The 13,945-nt window shown below is 43.9% G+C and overlaps 1 protein-coding gene and 1 long non-coding RNA gene across 3 annotated transcripts in view; one reads left to right on the plus strand and one right to left on the minus strand.

The window, feature by feature from the left end:
* The window catches only part of atp2a1l (ATPase sarcoplasmic/endoplasmic reticulum Ca2+ transporting 1, like), a 12,401-nt gene extending 3,251 nt beyond the window's left edge, over window positions 1–9,150 (minus strand). For both annotated transcript variants that reach the window (XM_014413095.4, XM_014413096.4), the window contains exons 1-21: window positions 8,865–9,150; window positions 7,908–7,925; window positions 7,504–7,586; window positions 6,257–6,361; window positions 5,280–5,418; window positions 4,357–4,437; window positions 4,183–4,268; window positions 3,787–4,084; window positions 3,533–3,699; window positions 3,350–3,438; window positions 3,152–3,254; window positions 2,926–3,057; window positions 2,676–2,792; window positions 1,842–2,060; window positions 1,642–1,753; window positions 1,259–1,482; window positions 921–1,141; window positions 630–832; window positions 455–540; window positions 239–372; window positions 11–128 (exon numbers count right to left, since the gene is read on the minus strand). In XM_014413095.4, the coding sequence (XP_014268581.2) occupies window positions 11–128; window positions 239–372; window positions 455–540; window positions 630–832; window positions 921–1,141; window positions 1,259–1,482; window positions 1,642–1,753; window positions 1,842–2,060; window positions 2,676–2,792; window positions 2,926–3,057; window positions 3,152–3,254; window positions 3,350–3,438; window positions 3,533–3,699; window positions 3,787–4,084; window positions 4,183–4,268; window positions 4,357–4,437; window positions 5,280–5,418; window positions 6,257–6,361; window positions 7,504–7,586; window positions 7,908–7,925; window positions 8,865–8,982 (2,853 nt within the window). In that variant the 5' untranslated portion in view covers window positions 8,983–9,150. The remainder of the gene's footprint in view (window positions 1–10; window positions 129–238; window positions 373–454; window positions 541–629; window positions 833–920; window positions 1,142–1,258; window positions 1,483–1,641; window positions 1,754–1,841; window positions 2,061–2,675; window positions 2,793–2,925; window positions 3,058–3,151; window positions 3,255–3,349; window positions 3,439–3,532; window positions 3,700–3,786; window positions 4,085–4,182; window positions 4,269–4,356; window positions 4,438–5,279; window positions 5,419–6,256; window positions 6,362–7,503; window positions 7,587–7,907; window positions 7,926–8,864) is intronic.
* Window positions 4,863–7,400, plus strand: LOC143419849 (uncharacterized). Its single transcript, XR_013099864.1, has 2 exons — window positions 4,863–4,934; window positions 6,209–7,400. It is a non-coding gene; the product is annotated as an uncharacterized LOC143419849 (long non-coding RNA).
* Window positions 9,151–13,945: the final 4,795 nt, after the last annotated feature.

The following is a 13,945-nucleotide window of genomic DNA, read 5'->3' on the forward strand; positions in this document are numbered from 1 at the left end:
TCTGACTCACAGGGAGAGGATCAACATAGATGATCATGAAGTGCAGGGACATGGACAGGGTCATGGCAGAGAGCAGCCAGAAGTTGCTCCATGGGGGCATGCGCACCAGAGACTGATTCTCAGACAAGCTTGAAGAGGAAGAAGAAGAAGAGATGTGAGAGCAGAATATATCTGTTGCATGAAGAAACCTTTTTTTTTTTACAAGCTACATCCTCCTCTATCACATTCAAAGAAGTACCTGTTAAGAGCATTGCACATCTCAATGGTGACCAGTACAGACAGGGCCATGGTCATGGGAGGAGCAGCCTCAAAGATTTCACATTCCAGGCCTTCAAAGTCCTCGTTCTCATCGTGGCACTGCATGAAGTGTGACTGCACGGATAGGAAGTAAAATCAGTAAATTTCTACATCTGTGTTTAGTGGAAAGCAACAGGAAACAGAGAAAAACACTCACCAGCTGATAGTAGGTGACCCCGGGGCCAGTGGGGTCATAGATGAACCACCAGGCAGCGCCAGCAACAGTGGCAGCACCGACATATCCTGTTAGTGTAGGTGGATCGTGTCAGTGTAGACAACTGTTGTACCTACTTTCAATCAAAATCCATCCAAACTCACACAGTTCCACTTACCACCAATAGCCATGTATCTGAAGAACAGCCAGCCAGAGATCAGAGGCTCCTTGGGGGAGCGTGGGGGTTTGCCCATGATGTCCAGATCAGGTGGGTTGAAGCCCAGAGCAGTGGCGGGCAGACCATCAGTCACCAAGTTGACCCAGAGCAGCTGGACGGGGATCAGAGCTTCGGGCAGACCCAGAGCAGCGGTAAGGAAGATACTGAGGGAGGGTAATGGGCTGAAGTTAAGCCAGAGACAAAAAGAAAGATGTGTAGCTGTACAGAGTGTGTGTCAAACAGGTCACTCACCAGACGACCTCACCAACGTTGGAGGAGATGAGGTAGCGGATGAACTGCTTCATGTTGTTGTAGATAGCTCTGCCCTCCTCAACAGCAGCCACAATGGAAGAGAAGTTGTCGTCAGCCAGGACCATCTCAGAGGCAGACTTGGCAACGGCAGTGCCAGAGCCCATGGCGATGCCGATCTCGGCCTTCTTCAGGGCAGGGGCATCGTTCACACCATCACCAGTCTGCGGTTGGAGGAGATGAAGTATGCATTAGACAAACCAAACCACCAGACAACACTTTAACACAACCTCTGTGTCGGTAACAGGTTTAGTTTGCATCCTGCACTGCTGGGCTCTTACCATGGCAGTGATGTCATCATAACCCTGGAGGAACTCAACGATCTTGGACTTGTGGGACGGCTCCACACGGGCAAAGCAGCAAGCCCTGCGCACAGCCTCGGACTGCTCGTGGAGAGGCAGATCATCAAACTCACGTCCGGTGTAGGCCCTGCCGGCGACATCCTCGTCCTCGCCGAAGATGCCAATGCGACGGCAGATAGCGATAGCAGTTCCCTTGTTGTCACCTGACACATGGAGAAGGAGAAAATGAGTGGAAACCTTGTAAAAAGGACAGTTTCCGGAGAATAAAAACAACTTTGTATGATTGTGTATTAGCAGAACAGAAAGATCAGATTTTCTGATGATAAGAATGGTATAATAAAAAAGCTCTCCATGACACTAACCAGTGATCATAATGACACGGATTCCAGCATCTCTGCACAGCTCAATTGAGCCAGTGACCTCCTTACGAGGGGGATCCAGCATACCCACACAGCCAACGAAGGTCAGGTCCATCTTAGGGGAGAAGGAAACAAATCAATCCAAGTTTTTACATGTTGTCATGGCTGTATCTCCAGGTTTCAGTTCAGTCAGGATGTCTAACCTCATAATCGGCAAACTTGGTGGAGTCCTCAAGGTTCATCTCCTCCAGCTTCAGTGGGGTGTCACGAGTGGCCAGGGCCAGGCAACGCAGGGTGTCACGGCCAGTACCCCAGTCCCTGATGACAGCCATAATCTTCTCCTTGATGGCGTTGGTCAGAGGCACACGGGTGGTGCCGACACGCACATAGGCACACCTGTCAATCACACCCTCAGGAGCACCCTAGGCATGAAGCAGGAAGATTGTAAAGGCGGCACAGAGACAAACAATTTCGGCCTGTTCTTTAATATTTATTCCATCTGCTACAATTTTTTTTTTAAAGGAAAAATGCAAATACCAACAGAATTAATTTTTTAGGAACTTCTACACCAAAAAGCTGAAGATGTCAGCTTTAAGCTACTACATTTCAACTAAATCATTTTAACAGTGCAACTTGTAGTAGAACAAAAATGACTTATGAAAGATATGAGTGACTTTAAATCCAGAATTTTATTACGTTTATCATCTTTAGTTGTATGTTGCGTGTTGACAGGCCAGCTTAGCTTTGTTGTAAAAACAGACATCACAAGCAGGGAGTGAATCTACTAACACTGAATGCTCATAAGATAATTAGATGATTGCTATGTTGCATACAATAAAATCAGAAACTAAAGGTTTGAGACCATAACGTCATGAGAAAAGCGATTAATGGTGATGGATGATGTGCTTTCTCATAGACCTTTACACAGCTGGATCAGATGAGTCACCCCCTGCTGGCCATTAGAAAGATTGCAGTTTTCAGAACCCTAGTCCATCTTTTATCCCAAACACTATGACAACAGGTAAGAGTGAACTGACCTTAACAAACATCTTGGGACCACCATCACCTTTACCAGGAGTGCAGTAAACAGACATGGACTTCCTGTCACGGGAGAACTCCAGAGTGAAGTTCTTCTTCATGAGCTGCTTGATCACCTATTGATCGATATATATGTTTTTACTATAAAGCAATAAAAACTCTCAAGCGTAACTTCAGCTCACTACAATGGTTTTCATCAGCAAACGTAAATCGCCTTCATTGCTCCACAAATGAAACGAGCTGACTTACTGAGCAGCATGCGTTGGCTCTCTCAATTCTGGACAGGTTCTTCACGTTTGAGTTGAACACGTTCATCTTCTCAACCAGGCAGCACAGGGCGGTCTCAGTAGCCTCACCGACCTTCTCATAGATCTTCTTGGACTACAGAAAACAAGAAATGAAGGAGAGAATTTCTTTCTCTGCAGGTAGTAAAGTCGAATTGTGGCAAATAAAAAGTGTGGCTTTCCGATTTTACCTCGTTGTAGTCCAGAGAGGAGTCGTTGCACAGGGCGCAGATGGTAGCCAGCTCAACAAGACCGTCGTGTGAGCTGCAGTTGACCTTGGCACCACCCTGGGTACTGATAGGAGGAAATTGCAAACAAATTAGAGTTGGATTGTCTGAATTTGATTGGCTACACCGAACAACGATACATGGCAATAAAAGCCAACTTACACCTCGCCCTCTGGGGTATACTTGGAGCCAGAGATATCAAAGGCATCGAGGTCAACGTGGTCCCCATCAACAGTCTTGACAATAAACATCTGCAGGGGAGGAAACAAAGACAGTTTTTGCACATGAAGGAGAGTTCATGAAAGCTGTCTAAAGTACACTTTTCTTCATTGGTTAAAAACCCACCTTGGTCACACACATCTGGTTGGTGGTGAGGGTGCCAGTTTTGTCGGAGCAAATGACGGAGGTGCAGCCCAGGGTCTCCACAGAGGGCAGGCTTCTGACAATGGCATTCTTCTTGGCCATACGGCGAGTACCAAGGGCCAGACAGGTGGTAATGACAGCGGGCAGACCTGAGGGACATTAGTGAAAAACTGAGTGTGACAAACAAGCAGCGGAGTGGAAACATGTTGTTCTTTCACTGTGTTTCCTGTCCTCACCCTCAGGGATGGCAGCGACAGCCAGAGCAACAGCGATCTTGAAGTAGTAGACAGCACCACGGATCCATGAGCCTCCGTGGACGGGGTCATTGAAGTGGCCGATGTTGATGGCCCAGACAGCAACGCAGATCAGGGAGATGACCTTGGACAGCTGCTCGCCAAACTCGTCCAGCTTGGCCTGCAGAGGAGTCTTCTCCTGCTCGGTGGCAGCCATCTGGTCACGGATCTTGCCAATCTCAGTGGAGACTCCAGTGGCGACAGCCACACCAACGGCCTTGCCGGCAGCAATGTTGGTACCCTACAGAGAAAAAAAACGGGGAAGAGAAACCTGGTAAGGCTAAGGAAATGAAAGGACAGGTGAGAGAAATAATTATCATAGTAACAGGATATACTGACAGAGAAAAGCATGTTCTTCTTGTCCTGGTTGACAGCTCTGAGGTCAGGAACAGGGTCAGTGTGCTTGATCACACTGACAGACTCGCCTGAGAGTGAAATCAGAGAATTAACTCAAAACTGCCAACGGAGAAAGGACAGAAAAGGATGTAGTGGCTGATTTTCTTAAAAGCTTACCAGTAAGGATGGACTGGTCAACACGCAGGGTGGTGGACTTAATAGAAACAATCCTGATGTCAGCGGGGACTTTGTCACCAACTGTGCAAAGAAGAGAAGTTATCATTAACATTTAGTGAACTGTTAGAGAACACATAAATAACTTTCTTACTGACATTAGAAAGAAGTTAAAAACAACCATGGGGACTGTGTGTGAAAAACGTTTCCTACTTAATTATGTTGGCACCTCCATAACATCCAAATGACTGCAATAGTGCCAAACAGTTCAATTCATGTCACTCATTTATTAAAACTGAATTCAATCAAAGTGAAATATAATACTACCACCGCTAATACTATGAATAGCTCCTAAAATAGGCACCAAATGCTCAGACAACTTGCTAAATTTCTATACTTAATCCACGGATTTCATAATAGTGCAGAGCTCTAAATGACACATGCTCTGACCAATCAGAGTGAAGCACACATGGTGAGGGGGGCAGGGCCACCAGCTAGAGTGGCAACAGGTGTGCACTGACAAATTAACAGGAGTGTCAACGGCAGCGAGGGAAGAGGCGGTGCGGCAGGTGCTCGTGGGGGTATTTATACTCATAATTTTGTTTTCCTACAGTCAGCATGTTTTCGCTGCGGTGTTACTCTGTCGTGCCTCATTCACGCCGCCTTAAAAAGACACAAGGCTCTGACATCAGCCTTCCTCGGGCACATCTATCCTAAACTTGTGTCTGCCTTTCACTCCCTGAATAGAAATGCAAGGAACTCAGTGAAAGCATCTTCACAGCTTCACTGTAATTAGACATCGAAGAGTATTTGATACAACAGGTTGTGAGTATTCCCCGGTTGAAAATATATACAGAGCCCCCCGACAGACCATTTAAAAAAATAATTAACACAGACTCCCCATGTGGAAGCTCGACATCTCTTACCAGACACTTCCACAATGTCTCCAGGGACGATTTCCCTGGCCTTGATCCTCTGCACACTCTTTCTGTCAGAGCGGTAAACTTTGCCCATCTCGGGCTCGTACTCCTTGAGAGCCTCGATGGCACTTTCAGCATTACGCTCCTGCGGCAAACACAGACACAAACTCTCATTAAGAGTTGAAAGAAGAAAACGGGATCTGCTTAAAAACTGCAGACAAATAAAAGTATAATCTTTGTATCAGAGGATACAGAGACACCACACGGATGTCCACATGCCTGTTCATCCTCGTTTGAATGTAAACTATACTAATTTTGTCCTTGGTCTGGCACTGGGCATGTCCTCTAAGAGGCTTTGAGTCATTACCCACAGCAATTACACCCGTTACTGATGTCACATGAGTAGGTCACATCTGTTATCTGATGTGGTCTGGTCCATATTAGGTTTCAGTAGAATTTTTATGGTGGGTTTTCTTTTTAGAGATTTTTTTTTTTTAAATCAGTATGGAAAGTAGTGCAAGAAAATAAACTCATTTAGGGAAATGTAATCTGGGATGATCTTTGATTAGCGGGTTGCTAATGTCAGTTCTTTAGATGCGGAAAACAGAAGGGAAGGGAAGCAGCTGATTTCAACACTTGGCATGAACATGATGACAGCAATGTTCCCTCTCTGAGTGATGCCTGACAGCAGTGCCACACACTTATTGGCATGTATGAAGAAGAGCATGACTAAATGTCTGAAGTCCAAACAACGCCAGATATAACGTGTTAAATATTTTAAAAAGTCATACAGTAATAATATTATATAAATGTTTTCATACTTGCACATAAGATCGAGTGAGCGCTGATGTACATTTCAGATTTAAGAGCTTGAAAATGCGAATTGAGAAACCAACTCGGGCAGTAACTGGAACCTGTGTACTTTCTGTCATCAGTGTAATGGATACAGCTTATTGCTCAACGACCTGGGCCTCATTACTGACCTGCCACACGCCAACAACAGCGTTAGCGATGAGGATAAGAAGGATGACGAAGGGCTCCACGAAGGCAGTAACGGTCTCCTCACCTTCCTCGAACCAGGCCAGCACCTGTGGTGAGAGCATGGTTAGTGCGGTGGAGACAACAGTGACAATGGGCTATCCTGCTCCTGAGAACCAGCGGGCCGATATCTCTTAACAACAAAATGCTTTTCATTAATTTTTCTTGTAAGCTGAACTAAAAACCTCTAACAAGTATATAAGCTTGTACAAATGTGTTAGCGGTTGTAGAGATTGCCATGAAGGGGGGGTAGGTACTTATGGGACTTTTTATATTTGTATGAATTCAGTGTTTTTATCTATATCAGTTACATGATTAAAAAAAACCATGTAAACAATTTTTAAAAAAAGAAAGAAAAGCACAATAATTTTAAACATATACCTACACAGACATTTTTTAGACCTTTTCATCATTTACATTTAGTCATATTTTGGTCTTTTCTTTTCCTGTACTAACGCTTTTATTTTGATAATAGCTGTGTAAAAATGATTTCAGATTAATCTCAGTGTCCTAATAGCTCTTCACTCCTTCTGACTTAAAAGTGTCTTTCTAAGGAGGCCCTTCGTTCCTTCTTCAGGCCTGACCTTTCCCGAAGGATTCAGTTTCTCTCCTCAGCTTGGGGCTTTCTTAAAATAAACCCTTACCCCTCTGCCCCCCTATACTTCCTCGAGCCCCCCATCTCTCACTGGCTCCTCAATATTCGCCTTCTAAGGCCATCGTGACAGCTGCCCGAAAGGGTGAAACTGGCCATAGCAATTAATACACCTCCTAGTAGACTTCGCAATTGGTCTCCCTCTTCTCAAGTTGTCGTCCTCAAAAATACATAGAGGGGCGGAGGGGATGGGAAGCTGTCTTGACAAAGTGGCCATAAAGTAGTGCAAGTAACTGCAGCATGCTTGCTTTAGTGGACTGGTTTGTGTGATGGACTAAACTAAATGCAATCACCTTTTAAGTTGACTCTTAAGAATGTGTGAGGGGCCGGAGATTACATCTAAACATGTGAAATGATTAGCTGGATGTTATCTTAAACCTGAAGAGTGTATTCTTGTTAGTAGTGCTATTAAACTTGGAACCTGTCCACAAGTGTCAGTGCCTTGCTTCATTTGTTGCTGCTGCTATTATGTCTACTACAAATACTCCTCCTGTCACTTAAGCTTAAAATGTAAATGACAGGAATAGCTTGTTTACTTACAAAGGAGATGCAAGCGGCCAGAAGCAGGATCCTGACAAGCAAGTCCTCAAACTGCTCAACGACCAGCTCCCAGATGCTCTTACCTGCAGGACAAGGACACAATCAGTGGATAATAATCACCTCATTAAGCATGCATTAGAGTGTATTTGTGTGGTACAAGTTTGCACACTATGGTTTGGATTTGTGATTGACCAACAATCTTCAGTGGCAAGTGTGATGCAATTATCTTATGGTGATTAAATTACACAATCAAAATGCTGCCTGCTTGTTTTGACTGAAGACCTTTTGAGGATGAGCGTGACTTCAGTGAAGTCACGCCAGTCATTCTCTCTGGGTGATATCAGGTGTCTGGAAGCTCTTGTTCACATTTAAACATGCAGTAAATGTGTTGAAGGAACACTTACCCTCCTCAGCGGGCAGCTCTGGAGTTGCACACCAAAGTGAAGGAGGTGGAGACAGAAGGAGAGCGGGGCGAAAAGACAGTCAGTTAAAGTGTCTCACGATCGTTATTAAACATTATCAGCATAACACTATGATGGAATTATACAATAAATGCGCCCTCTAGTTTATAAAAACATCCACCTTTTCAAAATCCTCTGTGTGCTTCACACTTAATAACTTAAGCTCTACAACTCAGTGGCTTAATTAAAAACACATTGTGTTGCTTAATTATTTCAGGAGGACCCAGCCTACTTTGATTTCCAGTCAAAGCCTGCAAAACCTCTGTGAAAGCTCGACTGTTTTCACAAAAATTCAATTAATAAAAATGTAATGACTGCTTACTAAGTGTTGTAAAGCAACGTCACAGTGAGTGCAGGAACATGACTGCTAAAATAACTGTAATACATTATTAAGCAACTCTTGCCATGGAATTTGCCTTCCTTGTAGTTATTGATTAGCAATCATATTCCCGATCACTTAGTCGTAAGCCGTCTGAGGACCTCCCCATTTGATCCGGCCTAAAATTATCCACACCTCTTGCTATTGCCCACACCATATATCACCCAGGAAGCTTCCTGAGCCGTCACCTGTCTCTCTCGCTCTCCAGTCATCTTCTCTGGCTATCTTTAAATAGCTCTTCAAAGCTCTCAAAGTCTCTGCTTCTCAATGTCTCTGCATTTTTATCAGCTGCTGCGACTGCACTCTAAAAAAGCTTTAACCCAGCCCTGCTAACTACAAGCAAGGCAAGAAACTCCACTGGTGTTGACTAAGGAAGACTTCCAGAACTTATCTTAGCAAAAGCTGTGATGCTTTGTGGAATATTCTGAATGCAAACACTGAGATGTTTCATTGACAGTTACTACGTGGGGTTTTCTTCCTTCAGTAGGCTTCCCACCCATCCCCGATGCCCGAACTCTCACCATTGAAGCCATATTTGTCCAGGTTCTTCTTGAACTGGTCAGGAGTGAGACCAGTGTTCTCGTTCACCGAGAAGTAGCCCAGGCATTCTACCGAGGTCTTCGCGTGTGCGTTCTCCATCTTCTCTGGATAGACAAGGGATTGGCCGACTAACCGTGTCTAGCCCCGCTCTTTGACTTCTTTGTTGTTCTCTGCTGTTTTCACCCTTGTTCCACCACCCTCACCTAGACGTGTGGCACCCTCCAATTCAGGAGTGCTGGACTGACAGAAAGAGCGAATAAGTGCATGTATGTTCAGGGATTTATATGACTACAAGGCCGGTGATTGGTCGGGACCCAGTTATTACACGCCTCCAAATTCCAGCGTGTGTGCTCATGGTAAGGGGTGTGAGGGTGGAGCTCGGGGTGGAGCAACGGGGAGGTGAGATGGTGGACTTGGACAGAAACTCGGGAAAAGGCTTGGATCTGGAAAGGAGGCAGTGCAAGAGAGAGAGAGAGACGGTGCAGGGGCTTGCGGGGGAGTGGGGGTGAGGGTGGAGGCGATTTGTACCATGGATGAAAATGAGATCTGTTTTTGGAACGTGCATGGTCAGTGGAATAAGACGAAGGGAGAAGGTGAGAGAGCGAGACAGCAGATCATCCAGAGGGGTGCAGGGGGGGGGGGGGGGGGGGGGTGCACATTGAGTGACGGCTCAACTGGTTTTTGCTGAGGAAGGTGGACGAGCCAGAGACACACAGGCTGAGACATTGAAGAAGGGAGATGGTAGACAAATAATTTAGTACAAAAATTAGCTTGCATTTCTACCAACAGAATAAAAGTCCGACAAGTTGGCGCATTTACGCTTCACAGTTCCACCGGGTGAGCTCCGTACACCAGAGCTGCATCATCTGCTGCCACCAACATGTGCACAAGCATGTGAAATAACACAGACACCAAGCCTGATGATCGACCTGGTTGAGTAAGACATGGGAACGATAGTGGAATGAAGAAAGTGAGCGTGTAGTAGAGGAATGGGCGCTGAATGCCAAGAGGACGGCCAGTGTGTCATACTATCCCACCACAGAGGAGAAGCCCCGGCTGCAGATACAGGAGGATCGAGTTTTATTTTCTCTTTTTTTATGAGCAATGGTTGGCAGCAGGTTGATACGGCACAGCTTAAGTAGATGTGTGGCTGATGATCCCACCACAACTGTTATTCAGTGAGTCACAATGGCCTCTTGTGGTGGAAGCAGAGCATCAAGTTTATTACAGCTAATATGTTCCTTTTTCCCACCTCATGGTTGTGGGAGATCAGCTCATACATTTTTAAGCCATAAATCTGCAGGTTAAATGAGGATGTGTATATATTTCTTTCATTATTTGTTTGCCTGCCTCTGAAAACAGCACGTCACTACGTCTTTATATAATGAAAACCTTTTCCATAAATCTGAGTGTTACGATGCTGAGCACGGATCTATTGATTTACTGTTTGTTATAACAGCAGTAAAGACACTGCGGGGCGGTGTGGAGTCCTCTGTGGACAGGAATCTGTGCTGCTATTCATAATCAATAAAATGACAGGTGCTGGAGTGCGAGCAGCAGTAATCATTGCTCAACATGTTTAACAGCTACTGCAGAACTGCTTTAGAGTAAACAAAAATAACCAAAAGATTTTTGTTTTGTTTGATATTTTAAAAGATGTTCATGAGTTCTGCATATGATTTCTTTATCGCTATGCAAAGACACAAATTGACTCCTGTATTTGTGCGTGCATTTTGCTACCTCAGTTACAAAACACACAAAACATCCTCGCTGATTTACATTTAAATAAAACAGAATCCAATCATTTGCAAATCTTATAAACCCACATTTCATTCGCACTAAAACATAGAAAAGATTTCAAATGTTTAAACTGAGACGATGTATTATTTCATGAAAAATATTAGCTCAACACATCTCAAAAAAGTTGGGACACAGCCATGTTTAGCACTGCGTAGCGTCCCAGCCACTTTAACAACAGTCTGCAAACATCTGGGAGCTGAGGAGAGAAGTTGCTGGACTTTTGGGAGAGAAGTGTTGTCTCATTCTTGATGATAGTGCAACCAACCGCGGTACCCGTCCGTAAGCCGTTTGGTAGCGGGCTGTGAGAGTTGAGGCTAGGGTGTGAAATTTATGGTTTTCAGGGGTTTTATCGTTAACTCGGTTTTCTGGGTGTTTTGCTGTGTGTTTTGAAGAAATCTTCCTTTTTTTGGTACTGGTACTGGTTTTATTTTGTTGTATTTATCCACGACACCTTAAAGGCCAGTCCGTGACAATATTTTCGGACATAAATTGGTCCGTGGTGCAAAAAAGGTTGGGGAACGCTGTGATAATGGAATTTAGCTGCTCAACAGTCCTGGGTCTTCTGTCTTTCATCATCGACTTGTTGAAATACATAAGGCATTCCCCGAAATAAGATGGGAGCATATGTTGCTCTGATACCAGTTATAGACTTTCCAGATGTGCTAGCTGCACGTTCCATAGACACCAATGCACCTCATACCATCAGAGGTTTTGAACTGAGTGCTGATTATAAGCTGGAAAGGCCTGGAAATCACGGGCATCCAAATTTCATCTTCTGCCATCTTTGTTGCACACAGACATTTCTTCCACAGTGATATTATGTTCAGTAGATGGTAAAATATTCAAGCATTCAAGGCTATTTTACTTTGATGAACATTATTCTGAAATTATTCCACCATTTTTAGACAGTGTTTTGCATATTGGTGAACTTTTCCAGTAAGTTTGCTGCCCCCGTCCCGACTTTTAGGAGACAATAATAAACCGTCTCAGTTTAAAGTTTCATACGTTTTCTATGTTCTACTGTGAATTAAATGTGCGTTTAAGATATCTGCAAATTATTGGATTCTATTTTTATTTCCAGATCACACAGTGTCCCAAGTTTCTGGAGCTGGGATTATATATAAATCCCTTTATATAAATATAATACAGTTATATAGATTTTATAATTAAATGTCAGTAAAACTTCCTGTTTGTGTATGACATAATCACAAGGTCATATGTACTGTCTTCAGCATTAACCCCTTTTATTGGACAACATTAGCTTCTGTTGCTGCTTCACAGACAACCTGTGAAATTGGAATCCATGTTTCCCATCAGCTTCTGGTGGCCACCTGCCACGTGGACTTCTTATATGCTGCCCAGAGTGCACATAATTAAAATGATAATAATATTTATTTTCTAAAGTGTGATGATAAATATGAGAACTTATGTTTAGACATGTAGAAAAATCCAATGAGAAGATGGAAAGTCTTACCAATGAAGTTAAACTAACTAACAGAGGGATTATTTTCATGTCATATTACATTTTGTTTTGCTTCTGGACATATTCAAAGACATTGTATTTGCTCGGATCTGCCAGCGTCTTATATCCGCTTCAGCAAGTCCTTCACTGAGCCTCAGCTGTCATATTCTCATCGTGACCTCTGAGATTTCGGGGTTGCGATAGGGGTCGGCCTGTCAGTGTCTCCCTCAGGCAGAGCAGTGACATTTAACTCAATATCCCAGAAGGATAAGGTTTCTCCTTTGCTCCCTTCCATCTTCCGCCTCTGTCCACGACTGCGTGTGCAGGGACTACTACAGCTAGGACACCCATCACCTCAGACTCCCACTGTGGCGCTCGCACGCCACGCCCATGTGCCAGGCTGAGGGATCACCGTGTGCTAGGCTTAAACCATCAAGCCCCCGCCTCTGACCTCCTCCACTTGTGAACTCTATACATGTTCCCAGATCTGTAGTGTTAAGCACCGGGGTGGTGCAGCTGGCCATCTTATGCAACTAGGTCTGTCTCTGCTGACTTGCACGCCACAAGCAAAGGGAAAGGGACAAGGTGATGTTTGTCACCTAAAGATATGGAGCCAGGAGACACCGACATGCTTCCTAAAGAAGGTTACTGCCATTAACACGACATTCTGTGGAGTGCACACTGTATGCTGATAAATATCATGCATCTGGGAGACATAACGAAGTGAACCAAACATTTTCACAGACGTCATAACAATCCTTTAATGACTGACTGGAAAGGCAGGGTAATATCAATGAGATTTTTTTTTATATAACTTACTATAGTGTACCCTGAAGTTCTTTGGACAACTTAAAATGTAATAGTACGGGGCATGTGTGGTATTGACAGCATGGACATAATTAGTGCTGAGCAATAAGACTCTTGATAAAAGAGCTACAGCGTGGGTGTTAGGTGGATACTTGTTACAGCATTAGCTAATAGTAATAATAGAAGTGGCAGCTGAGTCTCTGAATCCGGAATTCCTCTTGGGATATAAATAGAGCAGGTGACACTGTGCTGCTGAGCATGGCACCACTACAGCTTTGCTGCTTTTTCATTTCAGAACACCGGATCTTCGATTTGGGCTTGTTAATCAAATTTTTGGCAGGAGAAAAACATGAAAAATGGGAGTGTGGGGACACACTTCGACTCTGCAGTGTGATCAGTATCTATGAGGTAAACTGGGCCAAAGAGTTCCCGGTTGTTCGCACCATTCCACACACTTAAGGCTGTACTATATAAGCCACAGGGGAGCTAACAGGAAAGTGAGCCTGTTGATCAAAAGTGGCTTTCATTTTACTGGAGTCACGTACATGGCTGGTGATGCATTTTTAGAAGCCAAATGGCCCAATTTTACTGGGACATTTAGGAGTACCCAGCACATGACCCCATTAGTTTTGCAGATTTAACTTGATAATGATATGGAATGGGTTTAAGTGTGATCCACTGTTTATCCTCGGGTAAGAATCTTGTCACGCTTTTCTGTGTTAGATCATATACAGCATGAATGCAAAGCTTTAAACTACACTGGTTTAATAGGAGAATACTTCATTTCCTCTTAACTTGATACAATAGAGGAGAAAACAAGTTAATGTTAATTTTATACAAGCCAAAATCCACCGTACAGCTTTCAATACTTTTTCAAGCTCTTCATTCTGTTTTTAGTGGTGACTCAAAAAAAACTGAGCTGCAGATCTGCACTTCTACAACTACTATTACTGATTCACAATTCAAAGTAATCATATGTAACTTGTACTCAAT

The sequence above is a fragment of the Maylandia zebra genome, linkage group LG8, assembly GCF_041146795.1.
Source record: "Maylandia zebra isolate NMK-2024a linkage group LG8, Mzebra_GT3a, whole genome shotgun sequence".
Taxonomy (NCBI): Eukaryota; Metazoa; Chordata; class Actinopteri; order Cichliformes; family Cichlidae; genus Maylandia; species Maylandia zebra.